The sequence below is a fragment of the Ammodytes marinus genome (assembly GCF_949987685.1).
Source record: "Ammodytes marinus genome assembly, chromosome: 6".
NCBI lineage: Eukaryota > Metazoa > Chordata > Actinopteri > Uranoscopiformes > Ammodytidae > Ammodytes > Ammodytes marinus.
The window spans coordinates 33826409-33850024 of NC_137235.1; the positions used below are offsets into that span (position 1 = coordinate 33826409).

A 23616-nucleotide genomic window follows, 5' to 3' on the forward strand; every position below is an offset into this window, starting at 1 on the left:
AATAACTTCATATCCTTTAACCAATTTAAACAAACTATCTTAAATCTGCCAAACTCTACCTGTAACTGTTTTAATTAGGCTATATTGTACTTTCACCCATTTCATTTTAATTGCTGCCTCTCTTCACCACTGTGTAAATGTTTCAATTGTTTTTCTCATCACCTATTGTTGTGTATTTGATGTATTTGCATTGAATATTGTTTATGTATTGTTGTTTTTCCTTTGAATTTGTTTGAACTCGACGCAATTGTAAATGAGGGTCACCCCTCAATTGGTCTCTCGAGGATAAATAAAAGTTCAATAAATAAATAAAATAAATAAATTTTATTTGGTGATTTTTAGCAAATATAGGGGAAGGTGGGGTGATTTGTGCAACTTTTTACTCAAAGTGATTTTAAAGTGAGGCCTTGACAGTTATGTCTCCAACTCAAATATGTACATATATTTCAGGATGTTGTGCATCCCTGGCAATAAAAACTTTGGATCTGGAATAAACTGTTTAAGAAATATAGCTTTCGGAAAAAAAGTTGTCTTGTCGCACAAATCACCCCAAAGTCACCATCATCATCTTTCTGGCCATCTGAACTCTCATCAGTGGTGTCGTTAAGTGGAATTGAGATGTCACCCTCTTCTGAGCTACTGTAGACAATCACTTTCTTTTGGTGACCAGCGTATACAGCCATGCCACTGGCACAACTCTCAGAAATGTACTTTGCACTAGTTGCTCCGTGCTTGTGGAACCAACTGCCACCTGACAAATGTGATTTCCCCCTACATTTCTGCCTTTAAATCAAGGCTCAAAACCCATATGTACACCCTGGTGTTTCCTCCCCATTAACCTCTGCACTACTTACTTACCTCTGCACTACTATCTGTGTTTATGTGGATGTATGGGCTTTACGTCTTTTATTTTGGTTGTTGTTATTTTACCTTCATTGTTTACCTACTGAATGCACTATGTACAGCACTTTGGACAGTGCAAACTGTCATAAATGTGCTTTTATAAATACATTTTACTTACTTACTTACTTACTTACTTATAACTCACCCAGGCCCTTGCGCACAAATCACCCCATCCCCAGAATTTTGGATAATAGGCATGATGCAGCAATTTAGGGTTGACATTGTGCTAACTATATAGACTCAAAGTATAGCATACCAAAGCACTAAAACATGTGTCAAATGTTTTCAAACGTGTCTATAATTGTTCAGACACAATAATCAAAAAACCTTGATCATGGAAATTTTACTTTGAAAGGCAAAACACAGTTTTTTGAGCTTAAATGTGCTTATATCTTATTCCTTGTGTCTCCCTTCTTTACAGGATGAGTCAAATGGATGGCTCTTCTTAAATATGTGGTCACATTTCCAATTTCTTCCACGGTTTTCTAGAAACAAGGGGTTTTGCAACTTCCAAAATGCACAAATCACCCCACCTTCCCCTATATTTTTTTTAATACTTATTTTTTATTTTGAATGTTCTTCAGATCTCCTTTTACAGCAATTACTTTCACTTAGAAACAATATCCATTACAATGGGTCGTAACATTCATACGCTCTTACGTATCTAATCAAATCGACAGGAGAATATGTCCAGAAACACAAGAAAGATGAAAATAAAAAATAATTAACAACATTGAAAATAAACAATGTAAACAGAACAAACATCAACTTAAAACAAAACATGGGTTGTATAAAAGTTCACCTGGAATATATAATTGGGTCTAGTTCTAACGGTCCTCCATCACAGACATTAATGGTGCCCATCTTTCAATGAAAAGATCCCTCTGTAATCTTAAAGAATATGTAATTTTTTCCATAGTGTATATATTTCTTAAAATTGTTAGCCATTCAGCTTGGTTTGGTGACTCCTTTTTAAGCCATTTTATTGTAATTGTCTTCTTTGCTGCAATCAGTAATATCTGTAATAAATACATCTTTTTCCTACTGTGTATCACAACTGGTTTAATTCCTAGAATTGCTACCAGAGGGTCTCTTATCAATTCAACCTTCAATACTTTATTTATTTGGTGATTTTCACGGGACATCAGGCCGCCGTGATTAATGTTAAACACACGTCCTTCAACTGCTAACATGGTCGCATGTTTAGAACGTAGGCTATGGAACGTCAAACGCCCCCCTGTTACGCAACAACAAGCTGGCCGCATTTATACAGAGAGGCGGAACTGATTGTGTCGGCAATCTTACTACCCCCCGAGGTAGTAAAATTCCCGGAACAATCTCTCGCACCTTTCTTACCTCGTTCCACATCGGTCGCATTTATACAGCAGGGCGGAGGGCCGAAATTCCGGCATATTCCCGGCTTTCACCGTCTGTGTAAAAGGGGCTAGTGGTTTTCATCATTTTAAAAATCAAATCAGCTGTTTCTTGAGGTTTCCACTCCCAGTATGCATGGTAACAACAAGTCTCTGTGGCTGGCAGTGTTGCCACAGTTACTTTAAAAAAAAGTAACTAAGTTAGATTACACTTTACTTTAAAAGTTACTTTTCAGGTTTTGAAACCCATATATCTCAATTTAAAACATGCACATATTAAGAATAATTGAAAATGTAAAAATAAAGCTTCCACTAGGCTAGTAGCCTATAGGCATACTGTTTTCAAAATAATAAAAATTATGGTTTAAAAAATTTTATAAAAAAAAACGTTTTCCCCCCATGAAATTAAATGCATTCCTCCAAAGTGCAAAGACAGTAGCAGTGTCTTTAAACTTAACTTGCTTGGCCCTTCACTCTAATGCATTCATCTGACTTTTCTCTGCGCTGTTTCATGTGTTGATAGACTGGGTGTGTGCGGCCACCGGTCGCCACGTGACTATAAGTTTCCAAGTTTTAAACACTTCTATCTCTTCAACGTCACCTTACCCGAATCTTAAATATCCCCATAGCAGACGCTATTTGCTGGCTTGACCGCAGTTATATTTCATGGGGGGAAAAACGTTGGTTTTCCGCCACAGTCCAGCTTAGACTCGGCCGTAATGCTGCCACACACACACACACACACACACACACACACACACACACACACACACACACACACACACACACACACACACACACACACACACACACACACACACACACACACACACACACACACACGAGAGGAGCGGTTGGAGCGTTTAGAGACATGCGCGCACATTTATTTAGGCCTACATTAAATCGCAATTGCAGTCATTTGTGCATTTATGTAAAACGTTTCACTAAGGAAAATGACAGAAATTGTAACGCACAGTGAGTTTGATGAGTAATTTTAATCTGATTACTGGTTTGAAATTTTCAGACATCCTTTCGTTTTAACTTTTTACCTGTGGCCAAACGTATAAATAAAGCTTTTGGTTATTATATTTCAGGCTGTATAACTAACACCTAGGACCATTTCTTACAACCAAAGTAGATAATCTTCAAAAGAAACAACAAAATGTGAAGTGTCCCTAAAAAAAAAGGCTGAGCACGCTCTAGTTTTTTGCCAAAATGTTCTTGTATAGAGGAACTAAAACCCTGTTTCCACCTGGGATTAACATCTGATTTTGGTAATCTGGTTACAGTGGACAGCTCTCAGTCCGTGTGTTCACACTTGTATTTTCAAATGTGACTTCTTTGTCTACTTGTGATCCGATTCCATTTACCCGCTCTGTATTTAAATCAACACGTACATCATTTCCGTTTGCATTGGTGTTTTTAACCGGTGGAGTTCAAACAAGTAGACATGCAGGGATGTACAGTGACACAGTTTTAAAGGTCACATATTATGCTAAATGCACTTTTTAAATGTGTTCCAACATATCCATGGGTCCCCGGTGTGCCTAGAGACTGCCAAAATATAAAAAAAAAATAATCTCTCCTTTTCTCACTCTACCCCTTTCTGAAACCCCTGAAACTGTTCTCAAAGTATGGCTTAGCTCTGGCCGGGTAAACACTGTGTTCGCAGTCACGCAGTGTCTCTCTAGTATCGCGAGAGCACGGCAGAGACGGCGGGAGAGCCCCATGGACATATAAAGAAAGCCCGGCAGAGAGGTGGGAGGGGCCAGCCAGATCGCACAAATATAGTTCATCCTGAGACCAGAGGACAATCAGGGTATAGAGGCTTGCTACAATAAATGATCTGAACGGGTTTTTCAGTAAACATCTAAAAAAATAAGTATTAGGGACTACTTAGACCATATAAAATTGACAGCAAAGTGCATTAAATTGAGCTTTAATCGCATTTTCTATTAAAATGCATTACATGCGAAGATAATTACAAGTCTAGGTTGACGAGATATGCTACTGTCTCATTTAGACAAGGAGGAGCGATGCACAACACTGCTTAGAGGGCTCTACATTAACACACGCCAAATGCGGGTAAATATCATAGATAGTAGGCTATATAAAAGTATATAAAACTCTTAGGCGAGTAAGTTATTACGCCACTTTGGCTGGTGAAAGATTGTTGCTCGCCGGGCGGCTTTTCTAACGTCTGCCTCTACACTCTTGTCACCACCACCAGTAGCCTACACGGCTTTCTATATCCAGTTAAGTTACTATATCATGTGCGAACATTTACAGTACAGAATATTTCCTGTGCGCCTTCACATTAAAAGCCTGTTACTAGCCAAACGCGAGTTGACTTTTATTTTTAAGCAGACAAGAACAGGAAGTTGTTGCCTTGCTGCTCTCCAGTCAATAGCAGCGATTTCCGTGTTTTCAGATTTACGCAGTGAAATGAAAACAGAGGACAGAAAGCTTGTCATTTGCAATACTGGCGGATGCAACTAACGTTCATGGGGCTTCTATAAAAGCTGCATGAACGCCAGTGATGCATTTTCAACGTATTTCCGCTCAGGCAGGGGGCAGCAGTTGAGTAGGAGGTCCCTAATGTGGACCAAAGTCACATTGGTGTTCCCACTACAAAATGAAGGCGGACACAAGCGACGTAAACCACCTCCGAATTTGGTTTTTGTGATCCGATCTCAATGCGTCTTGAGAGTGTTTTCACCTGTAGTTAGAGCTTTATTCATGTGATTGGATCACAAAAATCAGATGTTAAAGACGAGTGGAATTAGTGATGCATTCGGTGGGTACTATTTTCAGGAGTGGATGGATACACATTTGGTGCTCTATGAAGTATTTGGCAGCATGTGGAATTGACTCAAAATAAACTAACTTATCATGGTAAGGAAAGAACAAGTCACTCAGTACTACACAATGTTTATTTGTAATACTTTTCAGACAACTATACTGCACAGACAAATCACTTATATTAGGCTATTGCTTTGCAGACACTACTTTTTATAGGATCAATTCAAATGTTGGTTTTGGTCTTTTTGGACAAAAAACAGTAAATAAACATAAGAAAAAATCATATCTTGATGAACCATGTTTATCCTTTAGCACCTAGTTCAATAACTGATGAAAATTCTTAGAGAATTTTTTTTTAATCTTTGTGCTCTTCTAGGCAGTCCTTACAGAAATGCCTGGATTGTTGTAGAAGTCTAGAACATATATCACTTTATTTTCCTTTGTCTCTGCCAAGCTTGTGCTGCCTCCTGCTTTCTACTGTCTGCGCTCTCTTCCTCTATGTCCCAAGTTAGAACCATTAAAAATAACTCCTCACATGACAGCAACAGTCTAAAACTCTGCCCACTCCCCTGTCATCCTATATCTGCCTTTCTTTACCCTACTTCACGACTCCCTTTGTCATGCTATTCCCCATATAACGCTCTATTTTTACCATTTCTTGGGGTTTTTTGAGGTAAAGTATAAAGAAAGTAAAACAGAACAAATGATTACAGGCAAAGGGACACCGCTGCAAATGTGGGAGGTGCAGATGGGAAAATAAATTAAAATCAACCCTACGTTCCAAATCACATACTTTTTCTTTTTACTACACTACATACTAAAGTACAGGGGCCGTATTCACAAAACATTTTATCTTAGCGCTACGAGTACTCCTAAGGAACACTAAAAGTTCTTAGTAAGGAGTAATTTCTTAAAACCTATTCACAAATCTGATAAGACCAACTTTTACTAAGGAATGGGAGGGACTCCTTAGCTAAGGGGCACTTTACACTGTGAAAACGTGACAGTTTTCCAGTTTTTGGTTTAAAAAAAAAACCCGTTCAGACACAATTTATCTGACATCTTCACCCGTACACAAGTTTTCAGAGGAAACGGGCCGAAATCGCTGTAGCAGCAGTGCCAAGCCAATAGTCAGCGGTGACACAGCCTAGTAGATAGCTCTTCCGGTACAATTTGATGCATAAAACCTTACTGTAACCGAAAATTAATGCCACTAACGTTCATAAAGCGGTTGGTGTAAGCTTGGGGTTACAAATATTGTAAAAGACAAGCTTTCTGTCCTCTTATTTCACCGCATTGAACTCGTAAAAACAGAAGACATGCTGATAGTGAAGGGGCTTCGTGAGCGGATACCTTCCTGTTAGGCGTACTTCAAAATAAAAGTCAACTCACGTGTGTCCAGTGAAATGCTATTAATGTTTAGCCAGTGTAATGCTTTTACTTTGAAGCCGTAGCCTTAATGCTCCTTTTGTTGAACAGTAGCCGCTAGCTTAACCGCTGCACGCTGATAGTGTTTTTAATGTAGAGAGAGCCGTGTCCCTGGCATATAGAAGTGACGCACGTTTATTTAGCTAGAAAAACAGGCAGAGCACAAATCTTTCCCCAGCCAAAGTGGCGAGTGGTCTCAATAACTTACTGCGGTAATCGCTTGGACTAAATTGGCGAGTGTTAGCCTATATTTTAGCGCTGCACGACACTCTCCGCTGATCACAGTGATGGTGCCGTGGAGACACCGTTCATGTTGTCTTCTAACTCGCTTGTGGGTATTTTGACAGCAAATGTTATAGACTACGCATGTGTGAGGGTGAAGCCGTGACGTCAGCGTTATCAGGGGAAATGGTTTCGGTGTTTACAGGAAACCAAAACCGTTAAGTTTTCCAAAAAATCCTCCCTGGGAGGTGATCTCAAAAACCTGCGGTTTCATGCCTGCGTTTGCTGTTTTCCTGTAAATGATATAGTGCAACCGCGGGAATTTTTCCGCGTTTGCACCGTTTCGTGTTGTCGTGTAAAGTGCCCCTTAGTGACTTAGGAGTCCTCTCGAGGACTCCTAGCTTTTTATAGATTTAGGAGCTAGTTTTAGCGCTAAAATGCTTTGTGAATTACACTTATCTTAAAAAGTTAGGAGTCCTAAAATTAGGAGTGAAACGCCCCTTATTTTTGAGAGTTACTCCTAAATCAGCACGTTAGGACCTACTCTTAGCCTTAAAATGTTTTGTGAATACGGCCCCAGAAGAGTTTTAGGGCCTCAGGAGAGGAAAAAAAATCAGATAAGGAAGATTTTTCTTTCATTATTTCGAGAGATGTCAAGAATAAAGCCGAATACTCCAAAATGCCATTGGAGTTAGTAGGGTTATGTATTTTCAGCGTACTACAATTGACGTGCATATGGATTGGGACATCCTAAATCTTTTTCTGGCATACTAAATAGTATTGAAGTACAGGGCTAAAGCAAAGGGAGAAATCTAGTAATATCAGAGCTGCAGGCAGAAGCAGTAACAGTTGTGTCTCATGGATTGGCAGACTGTTGATAATCTCCAGACCCTGGAGTCCTGTCAGCCTTCACTACAATCACAATCCTAGTGGGGGGTGCTTTGCCACCCATGGCGTCACAAAGCTGGATTTACTCGCTCTCTTCAAACAGCTCAGCGGTGTGTTTGTGTTTGTACACTAGACAGTCACTGGGCAATCTGGAAGGCTGGCCCAAAATCTGGACTAATTATAAATTAATTAATAGTAATGGGACCACCTCGTCCCCTTCGACTATAGCTGTCTTTCCTTTTCTCTCACGCCAATGTCCTCTCTATAATTTTTTCACGTTTTTTCTTTTCCCCTTTATGCTTAGTTTGCAGTCCATTAGGTCGACAGTCTAATGCAACAGTTCTGCAATAATTACTCATTCATTAACATCTTAATGTTTAGTGTTTGTTGAAACTCATTAAAAGAGGTGTTGATTCACTAAACTAAATGAATCTCAATGTTATACATAGTTCCAAGAATAGTTTAAAGATGGATATAAATAAACAAAACTGAACAAAAACATAGAACTATATAAACAATGAGTTGAACCTATATGTGCATACGTATTAAGCAGCAGTGAACAACAACATATAATGCCCATCTAACTGTAAATAAGTAAACAAGTATACAATAGTGAAATGGTTCGGATTGCAAAGAGTACTGGAATAAATAGTAAATAAACTGTAACAGGTTACTTTATACACATACTAAATGGATATGTCGGTGCATGCATATATTTGTGCCAATATACAGTATATAGACTTTACAGCTTTTTGTATTTGACAATGATGATATTGAATTATCGATATACACTGCATTCAAAATTATAAGGCAAATTAGATTTTCCCAGATTTTCCTAAATAGTCGATGCAAATCACAGTCAATATAATTTTCAAGTCATCAACCGTTAGAGTATATTAATAAAAGTATTTTTTTCAGAAATAAAAAACTCCAAATGCACTGTTCCAAATCATTATGCACAACAGAGTTTCAAAACATTTTATAGGTTGTAAACAACTAAAAATGGTCATTTGTTGAATTTGCAGCATTAGGAGGTCATATTTAGTGAAATCAAAAGCTATTTCAATCAAAAACATCTTAACAGGCCAAGTTACATGTTAACATAGGACCCCTTCTTTGATATCACCTTCACAATTCTTGCATCCATTGAACTTGTGAGTTTCTGCTTGAATATCTTTGCAGGATGCCAGACTAGCCTCCCATAGCTGCTGTTTTGATGTGAACTGCCTCCCAACCTCATAGATGTTTTGCCTGAGGATGCTCCAAAGGTTCTCAATAAGGTTGAGGTCAGGGGAAGATGGTGGCCACACCATGAGTTTCTCTCCTTTTATGCCCAAAGCAGCCAGTGACATAGAGGTATTCTTTGCAGCATGAGATGGTGCATTGTATTGTCATGCATGAAGATGATTTTACTACGGAAGGCACTGTCCTTCTTTTTGTACCACGGAAGAAAGTGGTGAGTCAGAAACTCTACATACTTTCCCGAGGTCATTTTCACACCGTCAGGGACCCTTGTAGTGGTCATGGGCTCATTCAGATTAAATCTGCTATTAGGAATTAATCTGAAAATAACAATACATTAATAATTTACTAAAGTTGTGCAGGGACGCCACCATTCACTTAAGAATGGAAAAATAATAGCAAGTTTGTCTCATTTTATCAATGGTTTGTCTTTAATGATTGATCTAGTGATCAGTTAAATAAATCAATATTAATCAAACCTAGTCAAATTATCACTCCATAACATCTAACAATAAATCAATTATTATTGAGCTTATAAATCTGATAATATGACCAATATTACCGAAGGTTAATGACTCTTGACGTGTCAGCGGTTGACGTACCACAAAATATTCACACAAATGAATGACAGAAACTTCTAGTTACAAAAGAAAATGCTTGTAATTTAATAACAGAAAGTAATGAAATCAACACATTTAAAATCACTAAAACTAAGCACACACGGGGGTGTGTGTGTGTGTGTGTGTGTAGATGCAAATTAGCCGGTCTTTCACACCTTCCTCCCTGTGGTGGAGGAAGAGAGGGAAGAGAAACAAAAGGAGCCTTGGGCCAAAGGTCCCTTTAAGGACAATTCAAATCAACATAAATGTTTGGGTATCTAACCAATAAGTTCAATGTGATATCACAGTATGTAAACCCAATTACAAAATTACAATGAACAGTTCAAAATCAGTAAATATACATTTCCAAGTTAACAGTCTTTTAAGCCATGTGTTCTTGCTAAGCTAACTGCCCAATGATCAAATACGATACCAGAATGTGTTGGAAGATCTGGTGGCAGCAGGAAAATCAGTTGAAGGTTGCAGAGTTTGGGTTTTCCGTTGGTCCTTTGGTTCTTCAGTAGCAGCGTGCTAACTGGCGTTGTTGTCTCTGGGCTACGGTTGTAGCTCTTAGCTTAATAGTTCTTCTTCGTCTTAAGGGTCTGGCCTTGGTGGGAGCTTGGTTCGTTCCCTGGTTCTTCTGGTTCCTCCTGGGTTGCTTAGAGAAGCAGGTTGGATCTGTTGGCCTGGAGAGCTTACCACCGGCAGGGGTGGTTAGCAAGGCTGAGCAGAGAGCGTGAGCAGCAGGGCCTTCACAGTGGAGAGTCCCCCTTCCAGGGTGGAAGTTTGGAGAGAAGCCAGCACCTCGAATGGTTCTTGAAGAGAAAACTTCAGCACCATTCAGGTGGTGGGTAGAGAAGACTGAAAACTGGGAAGGAACATCCAGCTTATATCAAAAGTCATATGAGACTTCCTGACCAATGGCAGAAGAGGAAGGGGGTCATGTGGAGCCAGAGGTCCCATGACAGAGCCAAAGGTGTGAAGTCACAATAGTGCCAAAGGGTTGGTTTCAACATGGCAGGAGGGGAGGGGGGCTCATTCCAGCTTGGCTGACAAGGCACCCCCACCTGAGTTCAAAGGTGTGAGACCAAGACAATGCCTTGGTTTCAGGAAGGCAGGAAGAGGGTTTGTGTGGGCTTTTGATTAAACCGAGTGATCAAATCATTGTTACACCAACCAAACCAGTGGGTAACTTATCTGAAGCCCAGAAGAATGTCTGGGGGGTTTTCAGGGTTTTTCCTGGCTCAGAATGGGCCTTTGGGGGGTCAGTACGCGACCGACTTTTTTTGGGGTCGCGACAGTAAAGGCAAACGGTTTGTGTATTTTAAGAGGGGTGTTGGGTTGGGAGAGGGGAGTTTCTGTCCAGCTCAAGAGCATTTCAGTCAGCCTGTCAATCACTGCGTTACCATGGAGCTCACTGACGCTTATGAAATCGCAATAAACAACCTGTAGATATGAAGTCAAAATACTAATAATGACTAGGCCTACCTGTTTAATACTTTAATTGATCTAAACCATGGAAGAAGGTAGGGCTGCTCGATTATGAAAAAATCATAATCATGATTATTTTGAGTAATCACATTGTGTTATCACGATTATTAAAGACAGTTAATCATTGATTTAAGAACATTATGCATTTATTTTACTTTTAACAAGGTTTTTTTCTAAAAACACCATGACTTTGGACTTTAAACAAAGGCCTAATTGAACTGAAAACAGGGAGAATAGAAATAGGCTAAATAAGTGAAACATATTTTTAATAATTTAATAAAAAATATGTCAAAATAAAAATAACCAGTTGTAAATGGTGTTGATAGGGCACGTCTTTTGCTAGCATTAAATGTAAGGGCATGATTTATTTATGTCATGGAGCTGGCTGGATAGGCAGTTGCATTGTAGTGTTGACAGTTGTGGTGGCAGGAGTTAAGGAGCTTTAAAATTCCTGTGTTTTTATTCATTGATTGCTTGGTCATAGACCACTATGACTCGACTTAAAGTGAATAAACAAATTGGTCGGGATGTTTAAAGGTGCAGATCAGGTCGTATATCACTTTTCTTTCTCTCTCTGTCTCTCGGTCGCGTATGTCATGTTACTCGCGTGTCCGCGCGTGACACATTGCACATTATTTTAGTTTGTTGTGAGTCTGAAGTGTTTTCAGACAACACAATTAGTTTTACCTTTATTCTCGTCATCTAGAAGTTTTTCAAAACACCCGGCAATGCGCAACGTCTCCCTCGTACTCTCTGGACTAGCCGTTAGCGAAACTATCAGGTGAGGGAGGGGCCGAGCGGAGCTCACGGCTGAAAGGGTTTGCTGCATTTATAAGCCTGCATGCCCCGGCGAGTGGAACAATGATAGTTTAATAACGATTATCCCCGACCTGATTTCTTTTTTTACAACTGAGATTGCAAGTAATATGACTGGAATGGCGCGGAAATGGAAACACATTTGGAGCCGTTTTAAGTAGATTTTTATTTATTTATCTATATATAAAAAATAAACACTTTGGCGCTGAGGATTTTCCTTTGGGGGGCGCTAAAATTCCTTTGGCGGGCGCCAACATTTTTTGAATGCAGGAAAAACCCTGGTTTTGACAAAACAAATATCCATATTTAAAGTCACAAGGCCAGTGAATGAAATACATGTACACATTCACTACACCCTGAAGGTGCCAACCAGCTCTCTCCCCATGATTCCGCCACATCCTGTCTGCCGTCGCAGCCTTGTTGGATAAATTGTGGCCATTCACCAACCATCCACTACTCCATCCATTCGACCATCCAGGGTTGCACGGCACTCATCAGTAAACAAGACTGTTTGAAGATGAGTCTTCATGTATTCCTGAGCCCACTGCAACTGTTTCAGCTTGTGATCATTGTTTAGGGGTGGCCGCATAATAGGTTTATGCACAACTGCAAACTTCTGGATCCTACACCTTGAGGTTCGCGGGACTCCAGAGGCAGCAGAAGCTTCAAATACCTGTCTGCTGCGTTGTGATGGCATTTTAGCAGCTGCTCTCCTATTCCGATGAATTTGTCTGGCAGAAACCTTTCTCGTATTACCTTTATCCGAACTGAAGGGACAGAGAGGGACAGAGAGGGGTTGGGATGATGTTAAGTATGGATGTATAGTGGAAGGAAGGAATAAGGGATTAGGGGGCTGTAGATAGAGAGAAGCACGTCAAAGTAAAATAAAAATACATACAGTACGTATAAATTAAAAAATTCTAGAGAGGTAAAAAGTTAATAGGGTCCCTTGATCAGTTTAAAAGGAAAAATAGTAATGATATTTTGATGGACATGTAGCAAAATCATACAGAAATGACATGTAGAGCGGTTTTGAGTTTTAGTCCCTGTCTTCACAAGAGCAAATTTGATCCCATTTCATATTGTGTCGTTATACTTTATAATGCTTTGTTGCAATATTTCTCCAAAAGACATTGGCTTCGCAATTAATTTTTATTCACAAAATTTAAATTTGTTTTCGACTGTTTTCATCCAGAGCCCTGAGCGTAATATTAATGCATTACTTATTACCCCTTCCTTGTCAATATTGCGGAGGAACAGGTAGATCTTGTTCACAGTCTGAGCTGCAGCTATGGAAAACACTCACACAACACAAATGCACCTGCCGCACATATTTTATTTTATTTTATGTGGCGTGTTTGCAGGTGTGTGTGCGTGTGAGTCCGGCTACACATATTACTTTGTGAGTTGCTGGATTATATTGTAATCCGATTACATCAATGTTTTAGTGAGTGTTGGGGTTTATAGGTGTGGTTGTGTGTTTGTGTGTCTTTGTGCCTGGATGCTGTTTTGCCAGATGCGGAGGCTGTCATTGCCCTCGTTGCGGGATTATGAATGTGGGCCGATCTCTAGAACTACCTTGTAATTGCCACCTCATTTGCATAACTGTGCAAATTAACGACCTCTCAAATGAGCTTTCATTTTTCACTGGGTCTTTAGTCGCTCCTTAAGAGCTGGCATTAATTAACAGCTGTGTGTGTGCGTGTGCGTGTGCGTGTGCGCACGCGCCTGTGTGTTTTTGCCTGTATGTGTGTCTCTTTTTCTTCAGGCTTGGGATGCCAGGGAAAGCTGGCATCGCTACCATAGCAACCTGAGACTTGATCTCCACACTGCCTCCAACAAAAAGAGCGGTTGGAAGTGTCTTATGTCATCCAGTATTTATAGTGTCAGCTTTTCCCCGGGCTATCAAACAATGGTCTTCTATGAAGTTTGGTGAAGTTCTCTAGAAACTGTATATTTAATGTGATGCAGAGTTTCTCTAAAAGTACTGGCGGAGACGTGTTGGGAAAGTGAATTCCTCCGTAGGTTCCTCTAAAGTTTCATTGTCATTATTTTCATAAACTGACAGTTGTCCAGGAAGAGACTGGATCCAGCAAAGTGTCAAGGACATGAGAGATTACAAACTGGGGCTTGTTTTGATTATATATTTTTTTTATCTTAACTGAAAAAAAGACTGTGTTTGAGAACATTCTATGAAGGGATATTAAGAAAAGAAAATCCCTGCGTTCCAAATCACATACGTTTTCTTTTTACTACACTACATACTAAAGTACAGAAGAGTTTTAGGGCCACATGAGAAAAAAAAATCAGATAAGGTTTTTTTTTTTTTTCATTATTTTGAAAAATGTCAAGAATAAAGACAAATACTCCAAAATGCTATTGGAGTTATTGGGGGCATTTATCTTTTTCTGGCATACTAAATAATATGGAAGTATGGGAATTGGAACGCTGGGTATGTGTGTGTGTTGAAATACTGTTTGTTTGATGTATGTCTTGCATTGCGAGATAGTGCTCTCTGCTGGCTGTTTGGGTAATTTTTAGTGTTTGTATACACCAACACTCCATTGAGTGTTGTTACACTTGAGACAAATGATGCATTGTGAAAAATAAAATCATTTAACACAATACAAGGGAACATATTTCTATTCTTGCCAAACTTTAAAAAAACATACTGAATTTGTTTATTTATTTATCACAGCCTGACCTATGTGTTTGCTGCCATTCGTGCTTAATATGTTAAAATATCTATTAATATATTTAGACTTGACATACTGGAAGAGGCCACAGCTTCAAACTTCCACTGAATGCCAGCATGTTGTCGGGCTCATTTCTACTGAAGTTATGCCGTCACTCTTAACTAACGTGCTTGCAGTGCATCCTGTTTTTCTAGTCTTAGGTTGCGTTCCGAATCGCATACTTTCTACTATAGAGTATGTAGAAAAAAGATTTAGGATGTCCCGATTCTTGTGGCCAGATTTAGGATGGTTAGAAGTACCCGGATGTCCTACTTCATGCGGCCAAGATTGTTAGTGTTGAAAAGTGCATCCTATTTGGGCGATTCTGACCCACAATCCAGTGCGCACGTGAAGTGACGTAACATCGACAAAGCCTTCATATGAAAACAAACGGGGATGCGACGGATATAAAAGCAAGAGGCAAGAAAGTAAAGTATGTCCCAATAGTATGCCTACTGCATCCTAACTAGATTCTTTTTATCGTCGGATGTAGTATGTAGAATAGAAAAAAGAAACTATCCCTGCGTTCCAATCCCCATACTTCCATACTATTTAGTATGCCAGAAAAAGATTTAGGACGTCCCAATACATGCACGTCAATTGTAGTATGCTGAAAAAACATAAATGCCCCACTAACTCCAATAGCATTTTGGAGTATTCGTCTTTATTCTTGACATTTCTCGACATAATGAAAAAAAAAAAAAAAAAACTTCCTTATCTGATTATTTTTTTTCTCCTGTGGCCCTAAAACTCTTCTGTACTTTAGTATGTAGTGTAGTAAAATTAAAAAGTATGTGATTTGGAACTCAGAAGTCTATGCTACCAGGAGAAATTGAATCGAAGCAAAAAATTATTCTTTTTTATTGTAAGATCCGGCTTTAAAAATCTGCACCACTAAAAGTGTCCTCAACTTGACTTGATTTGGTTTCTATCCATCCTCCACAGCCCTGGGCATCCGAGGCATCCAGGAGGAGGACGGGCCAGACCCTCAGATCGTGCGCCTGGACAACATGCTGCTAGCGGAGGGGGTTGCTGGTCCGGAGAGGGGCAGCGCGTCTGCGGCGGCGGCGGCTGTTGCCGTGGCAGCCGGAGCTTCGCCCAACGACGGCAGCTTACAACAGACCGAGTACAGGGAGAAGCTGGCTCAGATACGAAAGATGTACCACGCCGAGCTGGAGAAATACGAACAGGTGTGTGTGATGTCACAGCTTCTCAGCAACGCCACTGGATCATAATAACACATTTGAATATTTGTCTTAATTTTAGATAATACAGAATGTTATTATTACTCTGTCAGCGGTGCAGTGACAAGCTCTTAAAAACAGAATGTTTATTTGAGTCTTAAGGTGGTTCAATCTACTACGAGGAAATGTTTACAAAACAGTCTAATCTTTTTCCTCTGATGATCATGACCTGGAACAGCGAAGCATACCAACAGCAAATAGAATTATATTTTTTATAAAGTTATCATTAATTCCTTTTCACCGATCCGATTTTTCCTGGGAACTTAAACAAAATGATTTACACAAGGCATATCGGAACATCCTGTGTTCTCGAATGTTACTTAATTGAAGTTTACTTTGCTTCACCATGGACCATTATTAATCTTCTATAGTCACATAGAAATACATTACCTCACTGATGCATGCTTCGGTCTATGCATGGTCGTGATGCATGCTTCGGTCTAACTTTCACTTGCTTCCTAAACAAATATATGCGCAACCGGCACAAACTGCAAACTGAACGGTCTTCGTTGCCACTTTAAGTTATTTTGATAAACATAACAAATTTATACAATTTATTTCTTTGTCCCCCATCTCACCTCTCGTCTTTCTACCTGACGTAAACATCCTCCTCCTGGACAGGCATGCAATGAGTTCACCGACCACGTGATGAACCTGCTGAGGGAACAGTCCCGCACGCGGCCCATCTCTCCCAAAGAGATAGAGCGCATGGTGGGCATCATCCACCGCAAGTTCAGCACCATCCAGGTTCAGTTAAAGCAGAGCACGTGTGAAGCCATCATGATCCTGCGCTCCAGGTTCCTGGATGCCAGGTTGGTTTACTTTCCCCCTCCATCCCCCTTCTTTAACTTGAGTCTTCCTGTGTGTGTGTGTGTGTGTGTGTGTGTGTGTGTGTGTGTGTGTGTGTGTGTGTGTGTGTGTGTGTGTGTGTGTGTGTGTGTGTGTGTGTGTGTGTGTGTGTGTGTGTGTGTGTGTGTGTGTGTGTGTGTGTGTGTGTGTGTGTGTGTGTGTGTGTGTGTGTGTGTGTGTGTGTGTGTGTGTGTGTGTGTGTGTGTGTGTGCCAGTGTACTTCCAACTTTGCCACCTTTCTCTTTATCAGGCGGAAACGGAGGAACTTCAGCAAGCAGGCGGCGGAGGTTTTGAATGAATATTTTTACTCCCATCTGGCAAACCCCTACCCCAGTGAGGAGGCCAAGGAGGAGCTGGCCAAGAAGTGCTCCATCACTGTCTCTCAGGTCAGGACAACACAGACACACTGGGAATCTTTAACAACATTAATACATTGATAGAGCTCACGTGTAATGTGGCTTGCTTTTTAACCTCTCTAAAACTCGCTCAGGTGGCCAACTGGTTTGGAAACAAGAGGATTCGGTATAAGAAGAACGTTGCAAAGCTGCAGGATGAGGCTACCCGGTACGGTGTCAAGTCAGCTGCCTCCTCACAGGCCAGCCAAGCCAACTCCCCAGGCACACCAAATTCAGGTAAACACACATACATACATACATACATACATACATACATACATACATACATACATACATACATACATACATACATACATACACACATACATACATACATACATACATACACACACACACACACACACACACACACACACACACACACACACACACACACACACACACACACACACACACACACACACACACACACACACATACACACATACACACATACATACATACATACATACATACATACATACATACATAGTATAGTATGCATGTATTCATTCATTCATTAATTTTGTCTTTATTTCGAAAAGAAAAGAAAAAAATTAACAAAGCAAGTATGACACAAATACAGTACATATAACACAAAAAACAATTATTATAAAGTGTCATAAACAATATTTATAAAATAAATGTTGTGTCTTTGTTCGAAAAGGAGTGAGAGGAAGCCGAAGCTTATGTATTCCCACCCCTTATTCAACCTCCAATAGTATTGGAACAGTGAGGCTAATTCCTTTATTTTTGCTGTAGACTGGAAACATTTGGGTTTGACACCAAAATATGAATATGAGACTATAGATCAACATTTCAGCTTTCATTTCCAGGTATTAACATCTGGATCCGATACACAACTTGGAAGATAGCATTATTTGTAAAGGAACACCACATTTTTAGGCGAGCAGAAGTATTGGAACAGATAGACTTTAAATAAATTAAAGTGAATAAAACGTAATATTTTGTCGCAAATCCTTTGCTTGCAATAACCGCATCAAGCCTGTGACCCATTGACATCACCAAACTTTTGCATTCTTCTTTTGTGATGCTTTTCCAGGCTTTCAACGCAGCCTCATTCAGTTGCTGTTTGTGTTAGGGGGTTACTCTCTTAAGTCTCCTCTTTGGCAGGTAAAATGCTTGCTCTATAGCGTTTAAGTCTGGAGATTGACTTGGCCAGTCTATAACCTTCCACTTCTTGCCCCTGATTAACTCCTTTGTTGTGTTTTGGGTCATTATCTTGCTGCATGCTGGAGGATCTTCCAATCAGTTTGGTTGCATATTTCTTTAAATTGGCAGACAAAATGTTTCTGTAGACTTAGAGTTCATTTTGCTGTTGCCATCATGTGTTACATCATCAATGAAGAATAATGAGCCCGTCCCAGAAGAAGCCATGCAAGCCCAAGTCATGACATTGCCTCCACCGTGTTTCACAGATGAGCTTGTATGTTTGGGATCATGAGTAGATCCTTTCTTTCTCTAAACTTTAGCCTTTCCATCACTTTGGTAAAGGTTCATCTTGACAACAACACAGTAACACATGATGGCAACAGCTAAATTAACTCAGAAGTCGACGGGAACATTTTGTCTGCCAATTTAAAGAAAGATGTAACCAAACTGATTGGAAGATGCTCCATCATGCAGCAAGATAATGATCCAAAAAAACTGCAAAAACAACAAAGGAGTTCATCAGGGGCAAGAAGTGGAAGGTTATAGACTGGCCAAGTCTATCTCCAGACTTAAACCCTATAGGGCATGCATGTTACCTGCTAAAGAGGAGACCGAAGGGAGTAACCCCCCAAAACAAACAGCAACTGAATGAGGCTGCGGTGAAAGTCTGGAAAAGCATCACAAAAGAAGAATGCAAAAGTTTGGTGATGTCAATGGGTCACAGGCTTGATGCGGTTATTGCAAGCAAAGGATTTGCGACAAAATATTACGTTTTATTCACTTTAATTTATTTAAAGTCTATCTGTTCCAATACTTCTGCTCACCTAAAAATGTGGTGTTTCTTTACAAATAATGCTATCTTCCAAGTTGTGTATCGGATCCAGATGTTAATACCTGGAAATGAAAGCTGAAATGTTGATCTATTGTCTCATATTCATATTTTGGTGTCAAACCCAAATGTTTCCAGTCTACAGCAAAAATAAAGGAATTGGCCTCACCGTTCCAATACTATTGGAGGGGACTGTATGTCTTAGCAGCAGTGGGAACATATAGACTGGATCACAGTGTAAGCCAGCAGTTTTATTTAATGATATGATGGTGAGCTTCAGCCCACATTTGACTGTTCCCATATGTGTCAGCCTGCAGATTATTCAGGTGTATATTGCTCTACAACCCTTGAGTTTAATTACAATGCAATGTATTCACCGGCTTGAGTTCCTATTCCTCTTTCCCCCCCCTCCACTTGGTGGCGCCCTAGTCAATCTCCTAGCTCGTCTGTGTTTAGAAACATCCAGGGGCCTCTACGGAGTCTCTGGGCCTATCCGAAAACTTTTTTTTGCATAGAAAATTTCCTTTCCTATCGAGATGAACCGGAAGTACTCGGCGGATAGGTGATCCGAATTCTCCAAATGCTTAGGAAAGGCATAGGAAAGGAGCCTCGATTCATCCTTTAACCCTCCTTTAGCATAGGTTACTCCTGACCAACCTATGCTAAAGGAAAGGAGATAGTGGTATCCCATAATCCTTTACGGCGGCAAGATTTAAAGCAACAGGCCACCGCCGGAGTTTACCGACTCTACACGAATACGAACGAGAGGTAAAACAGAAGAGAGGAGAGGAGAAGAGAGGAAGATTTAACTCGGCTAAAACAAAATACCCCCCCCCCCCCCCACACACACACACACACACACAGGCTAAAGATAATAAAGAACTCATAAAAGACCAACATCATAATAGTTATTTTCGTAGCACATAATTTACACCATAAGAAAATAAAATACCAACTTCACATTTAATGAAGTTACTGGGGGCAGTTCATTTCAACATCAACACAAGTGTAGCCTCTTTTTATTCCACATGTGAATTGGGATATATGGGAGTGATTCTCACTCTGTTGGCGACAACCTGATTAAAATCAATATGAAAAGAACGCATGGATCAAACGATAGGTCCATGCTTGTTGTGGTCAATTTTCGGAGAATAGGCTATAGTGTAGTTTCACGCTAGTGACTCACGTCAGCAATACTCGCCGTCGCGCAATGACGTCGGTTAGGAAAAGTGGCGTCGAATTCATTTGAAACAGTGCTGTCCTTTCCTATGTTCGATAGGAAGCACCTTTCATATCTCCTTAACCCCGATGACGTTTAGGGGTTAAGGCATAGGAAAGGAGGCTTATAGGTTAGGAGATTGGACTTTTCGGATAGGCCCTCTTTTTTGCATAGGAAATTTCCTTTCCTATCGAGATGACCCGGAAGTACTCGGCGGATAGGTGATTCAAATTCTCAAAATGCTTAGGAAAGGAGCCTCGATTCATCCTTTAACCCTCCTTTAGCATAGGTTACTCCGGACTAACCTATGCGAAAGGAAAGGAGATAGTGGTATCCCATAATCCTTTACAGCGGCAATATTTAAAGCAACAAGCCACCGACGGAGTTTACCGACTCTACACGAATACGAACGAGAGGTAAAACAGAAGAGAGGAGAGGAGAAGAGAGGAAGATTTAACTCGGCTAAAACAAAATACCCCCCATAAAGATAATAAAGAACTCATAAAAGACCAACATCATAATAGTTATTTTCGTAGCACATAATTTACACCATGAGAAAATAAAATGCCAACTTCACATTTAATGAAGACTACTGGGGGCAGTTAATTTCAACATCAACATAAGTGTAGCCTCTTTTTTTCACATGTGAATTGGAATTCAAGTGGCCTTACATATTCCCCTTGGCCAAGTCCGACCTAAGTGATTCTCACTCTGTTGGCGACAACCAGATTAAAATCAATATGAAAAGAAGGCTTATAGGTTAGGAGATTGGACTATTCGTAGAGGCCCCAGGTCTTGAAGTGCAGTATGTTGGTTAGAGTCAGGGGCCCAATCCCAATGTCCTCCTAAAGCCTCATAGTGCGAGAGGCTGCGATGGCTCTAAATGTTAAAATGGGACGGCACTTTACCACAGATCACTTAACCTTTGTGACACAATTTACTATTTCATTCAACAGGGCTTTATTGGCATGGAAAACGAGGTTTAAAATGACCAAAGCCATAGCAAAGATTAATTCTAGTTAAAAAAAATAAAAGTACATACCGAAAAACCCAAAGCATGTACAAACTATATTGTTTGCTTGGGACATATTTTAAATTTACTGTACTCTCCCCGGCCGAGGCTCTTTAGAGATTGACAGCCTGAGGTGAATTGAGTGGATGGCAGTTCATTGTCAAGTAGGCTAACACATTTATTATGTTTTCAAAACTGCATTAGGCAAAACATTCAAATAAATAGTTAAATAGGAGTGTAATTCAGCATATTCATGCAGTCTTTATTTATATGTTTTTATGTAGGCTACGATCTTGTTAATGTGGTGTTTTTTTTTGTAAGCACAGTCATCATACCTCATCCCGTATGCCAGACTTATGACGAAGAAGTTTCCCCTGCATTTTAAGTCACTGCGCAATGAACTTTCGGTAATTCCCTCAGGCAAAGTCTGAAGAGATGCTGACTTATGGAAACAGTGCATACAGGGTGCATATAGAGCCCTCGTGGACTTAATGATGTGACGGTGGGACTAGCCATAAGCCCCCTCACTGTCTTCGGGTTGGGGCCAGGGTGTTAACATGTCTTCCCTTTACACCAACAGGAGGATACCCAGCGCCCTGTTACACTCCTGACGACAGGTTATGAAGACCTGCCTGGAGGAACTCTCTTCCTTCCCCACTATCACTACGTGAGTAGGTACTGATACACACTGTCGCTAGTCACACACTGTCCCACTCTAGCAATCATTGTATCAGCCTTTTCTATCCCTGCGTTCCAATCCCCATACTTACCTACTATTTAGTATGCCAGAAAAAGATTTAGGATGTCCCAATACATGCACGTCAATTGTAGTATGCTGAAAATACATAAATGCCCCACTAACCCAAATAGTATTTTGCAGTGTTTGTCTTTATTCTTAACATTTCTTGACATAATGAAAAAAATAAATAAAAAAAAACTTTCTTATCTGATTTTTTTTCTGTCCTGTGGCCCTAAAACTCTTCTGTACTTTAGTATGTAGTGTAGTAAAAAGAAAAAGCATGTGATTTGGAACCCAGGGTATGTGTTAGTATGGTATATTTCTTCCTTCCTAGGTGACATGTTGAATGTCTGTTTGTGCAGGTTGAAGATGGCTGGCAGGACAGTGGCGATCTCTCTTCCATATCTCCCCCCCACACACACAGAGAGCCATGCATCGAGGAGCACCACGTCACCCCCCCCCCCCCCACCCCCTCCTCCTCCTCCTCCCCACTCCCTATCCCGCTCCTCACAGTAATACAACCCACACTGCAGGCTGTGACCCCCCCAGGCAAGCCACAGACAGACTTTTCAGCATTTCCAAAATACTGCAACTTTTTTCTTTTTGTTTTTTCTTTTTGTGATGCTAAACTTTTTCCCCTACACCCTCTCCCACAAATTATTCATTTAACCCCTCCACTTTACCAATGTGTTGACACCCATTTTGTTGTTTCTTTTTACAAGTATTCTACATATTTTTCTTCTATTAAAATAAAATAAAATAAAAAAATAGAATGAAAGAAGAAATAGATGATGAAACTAACTTTTTTTTTTTTAAATGTACTGCTTCACCTTTTTGAAGGTTTAGGGCTCTGTATGTGGCCTAGAAATAGATGTGGATTCATCATTTGATTTCAAATAATTAAAACAAGAAAAAAAAAAGTGACAAAAAGAAAGCATGTAGTCATTTTTAGATGTTAAAACTACGATTTTAAAAATGTTCCTTTTTTTCCTCTAAGTTTTTTTAAGAAAAGGGTTGTGTGACTGAGAACATGCATTGAAAGAGTACAACAGAAAAACATCTAAAATGGCAGAAATGACCAAAAATGAATAAACACATTGTCACTTGTTTAAGTTTTGTATCCTGTGGTGTTGCTTCAGACAAGAGCTGCGGTTTGAGTTTGTTCCTATTTATATGTCTGTAAATAAACATGGCTCTGACAGGTAAATTGTTTCTTAAATGCTTTTTGAAGCACACAAACCAAAGAGGCTTTAACCCAGGAGTTTGTTTCTTTCTGCCGAACCAGGTTTGCTGAGGAATGTTTTTTTGTCCACAAACTGTGTTTTTGCTGCCTTTTCGTCGTTGTCACTTTTTTTCTTTTCTAGTTAATCTTCATTATTGAATGTCAACTAATCATGATAAGTCCCGATAAACAGAGAATGGGCTTTATATCTTAACTTTTTAAGTCATTTTATCTGCGGAGGTGGACAATGGTCCAGGAGTATCTGATAATGTAGTGAGTGCCATACAATGTAATAGCTTGTTATTATGATAAAATGCTCTCAATTGGTCAAAGCTGTAAAAGAAAAGAAAAAAAAAACATTACTGCAAATGTAATTGTTACAATAAATTGTGATTCTGACTTGAGATGGTGCAATGTACATTAAGGATGTTGATG

The 23616-nt window shown here is 39.9% G+C and overlaps 1 protein-coding gene across 3 annotated transcripts in view; it reads left to right on the top strand.

Annotated features, from left to right (window-relative positions):
* Positions 1-23347, top strand: part of LOC307251969 (pre-B-cell leukemia transcription factor 1-like) — a 35271-nt gene extending 11924 nt beyond the window's left edge. Inside the window, exons 3-8 of one of the 3 annotated variants that reach the window (XR_013844914.1) lie at positions 15445-15689; positions 16365-16555; positions 16843-16978; positions 17083-17224; positions 21801-21895; positions 22322-23347. Coding sequence is in view for 2 of the 3 variants with exons in the window: in XM_080029455.1 (XP_079885581.1) it covers positions 15445-15689; positions 16365-16555; positions 16843-16978; positions 17083-17224; positions 21801-21844 (758 nt within the window). In the remaining variant the exon portion in view is untranslated. The remainder of the gene's footprint in view (positions 1-15444; positions 15690-16364; positions 16556-16842; positions 16979-17082; positions 17225-21800; positions 21896-22321) is intronic. The other 2 variants (XM_080029455.1, XM_080029454.1) reach the window with 2 other exon arrangements.
* Positions 23348-23616: the final 269 nt, after the last annotated feature.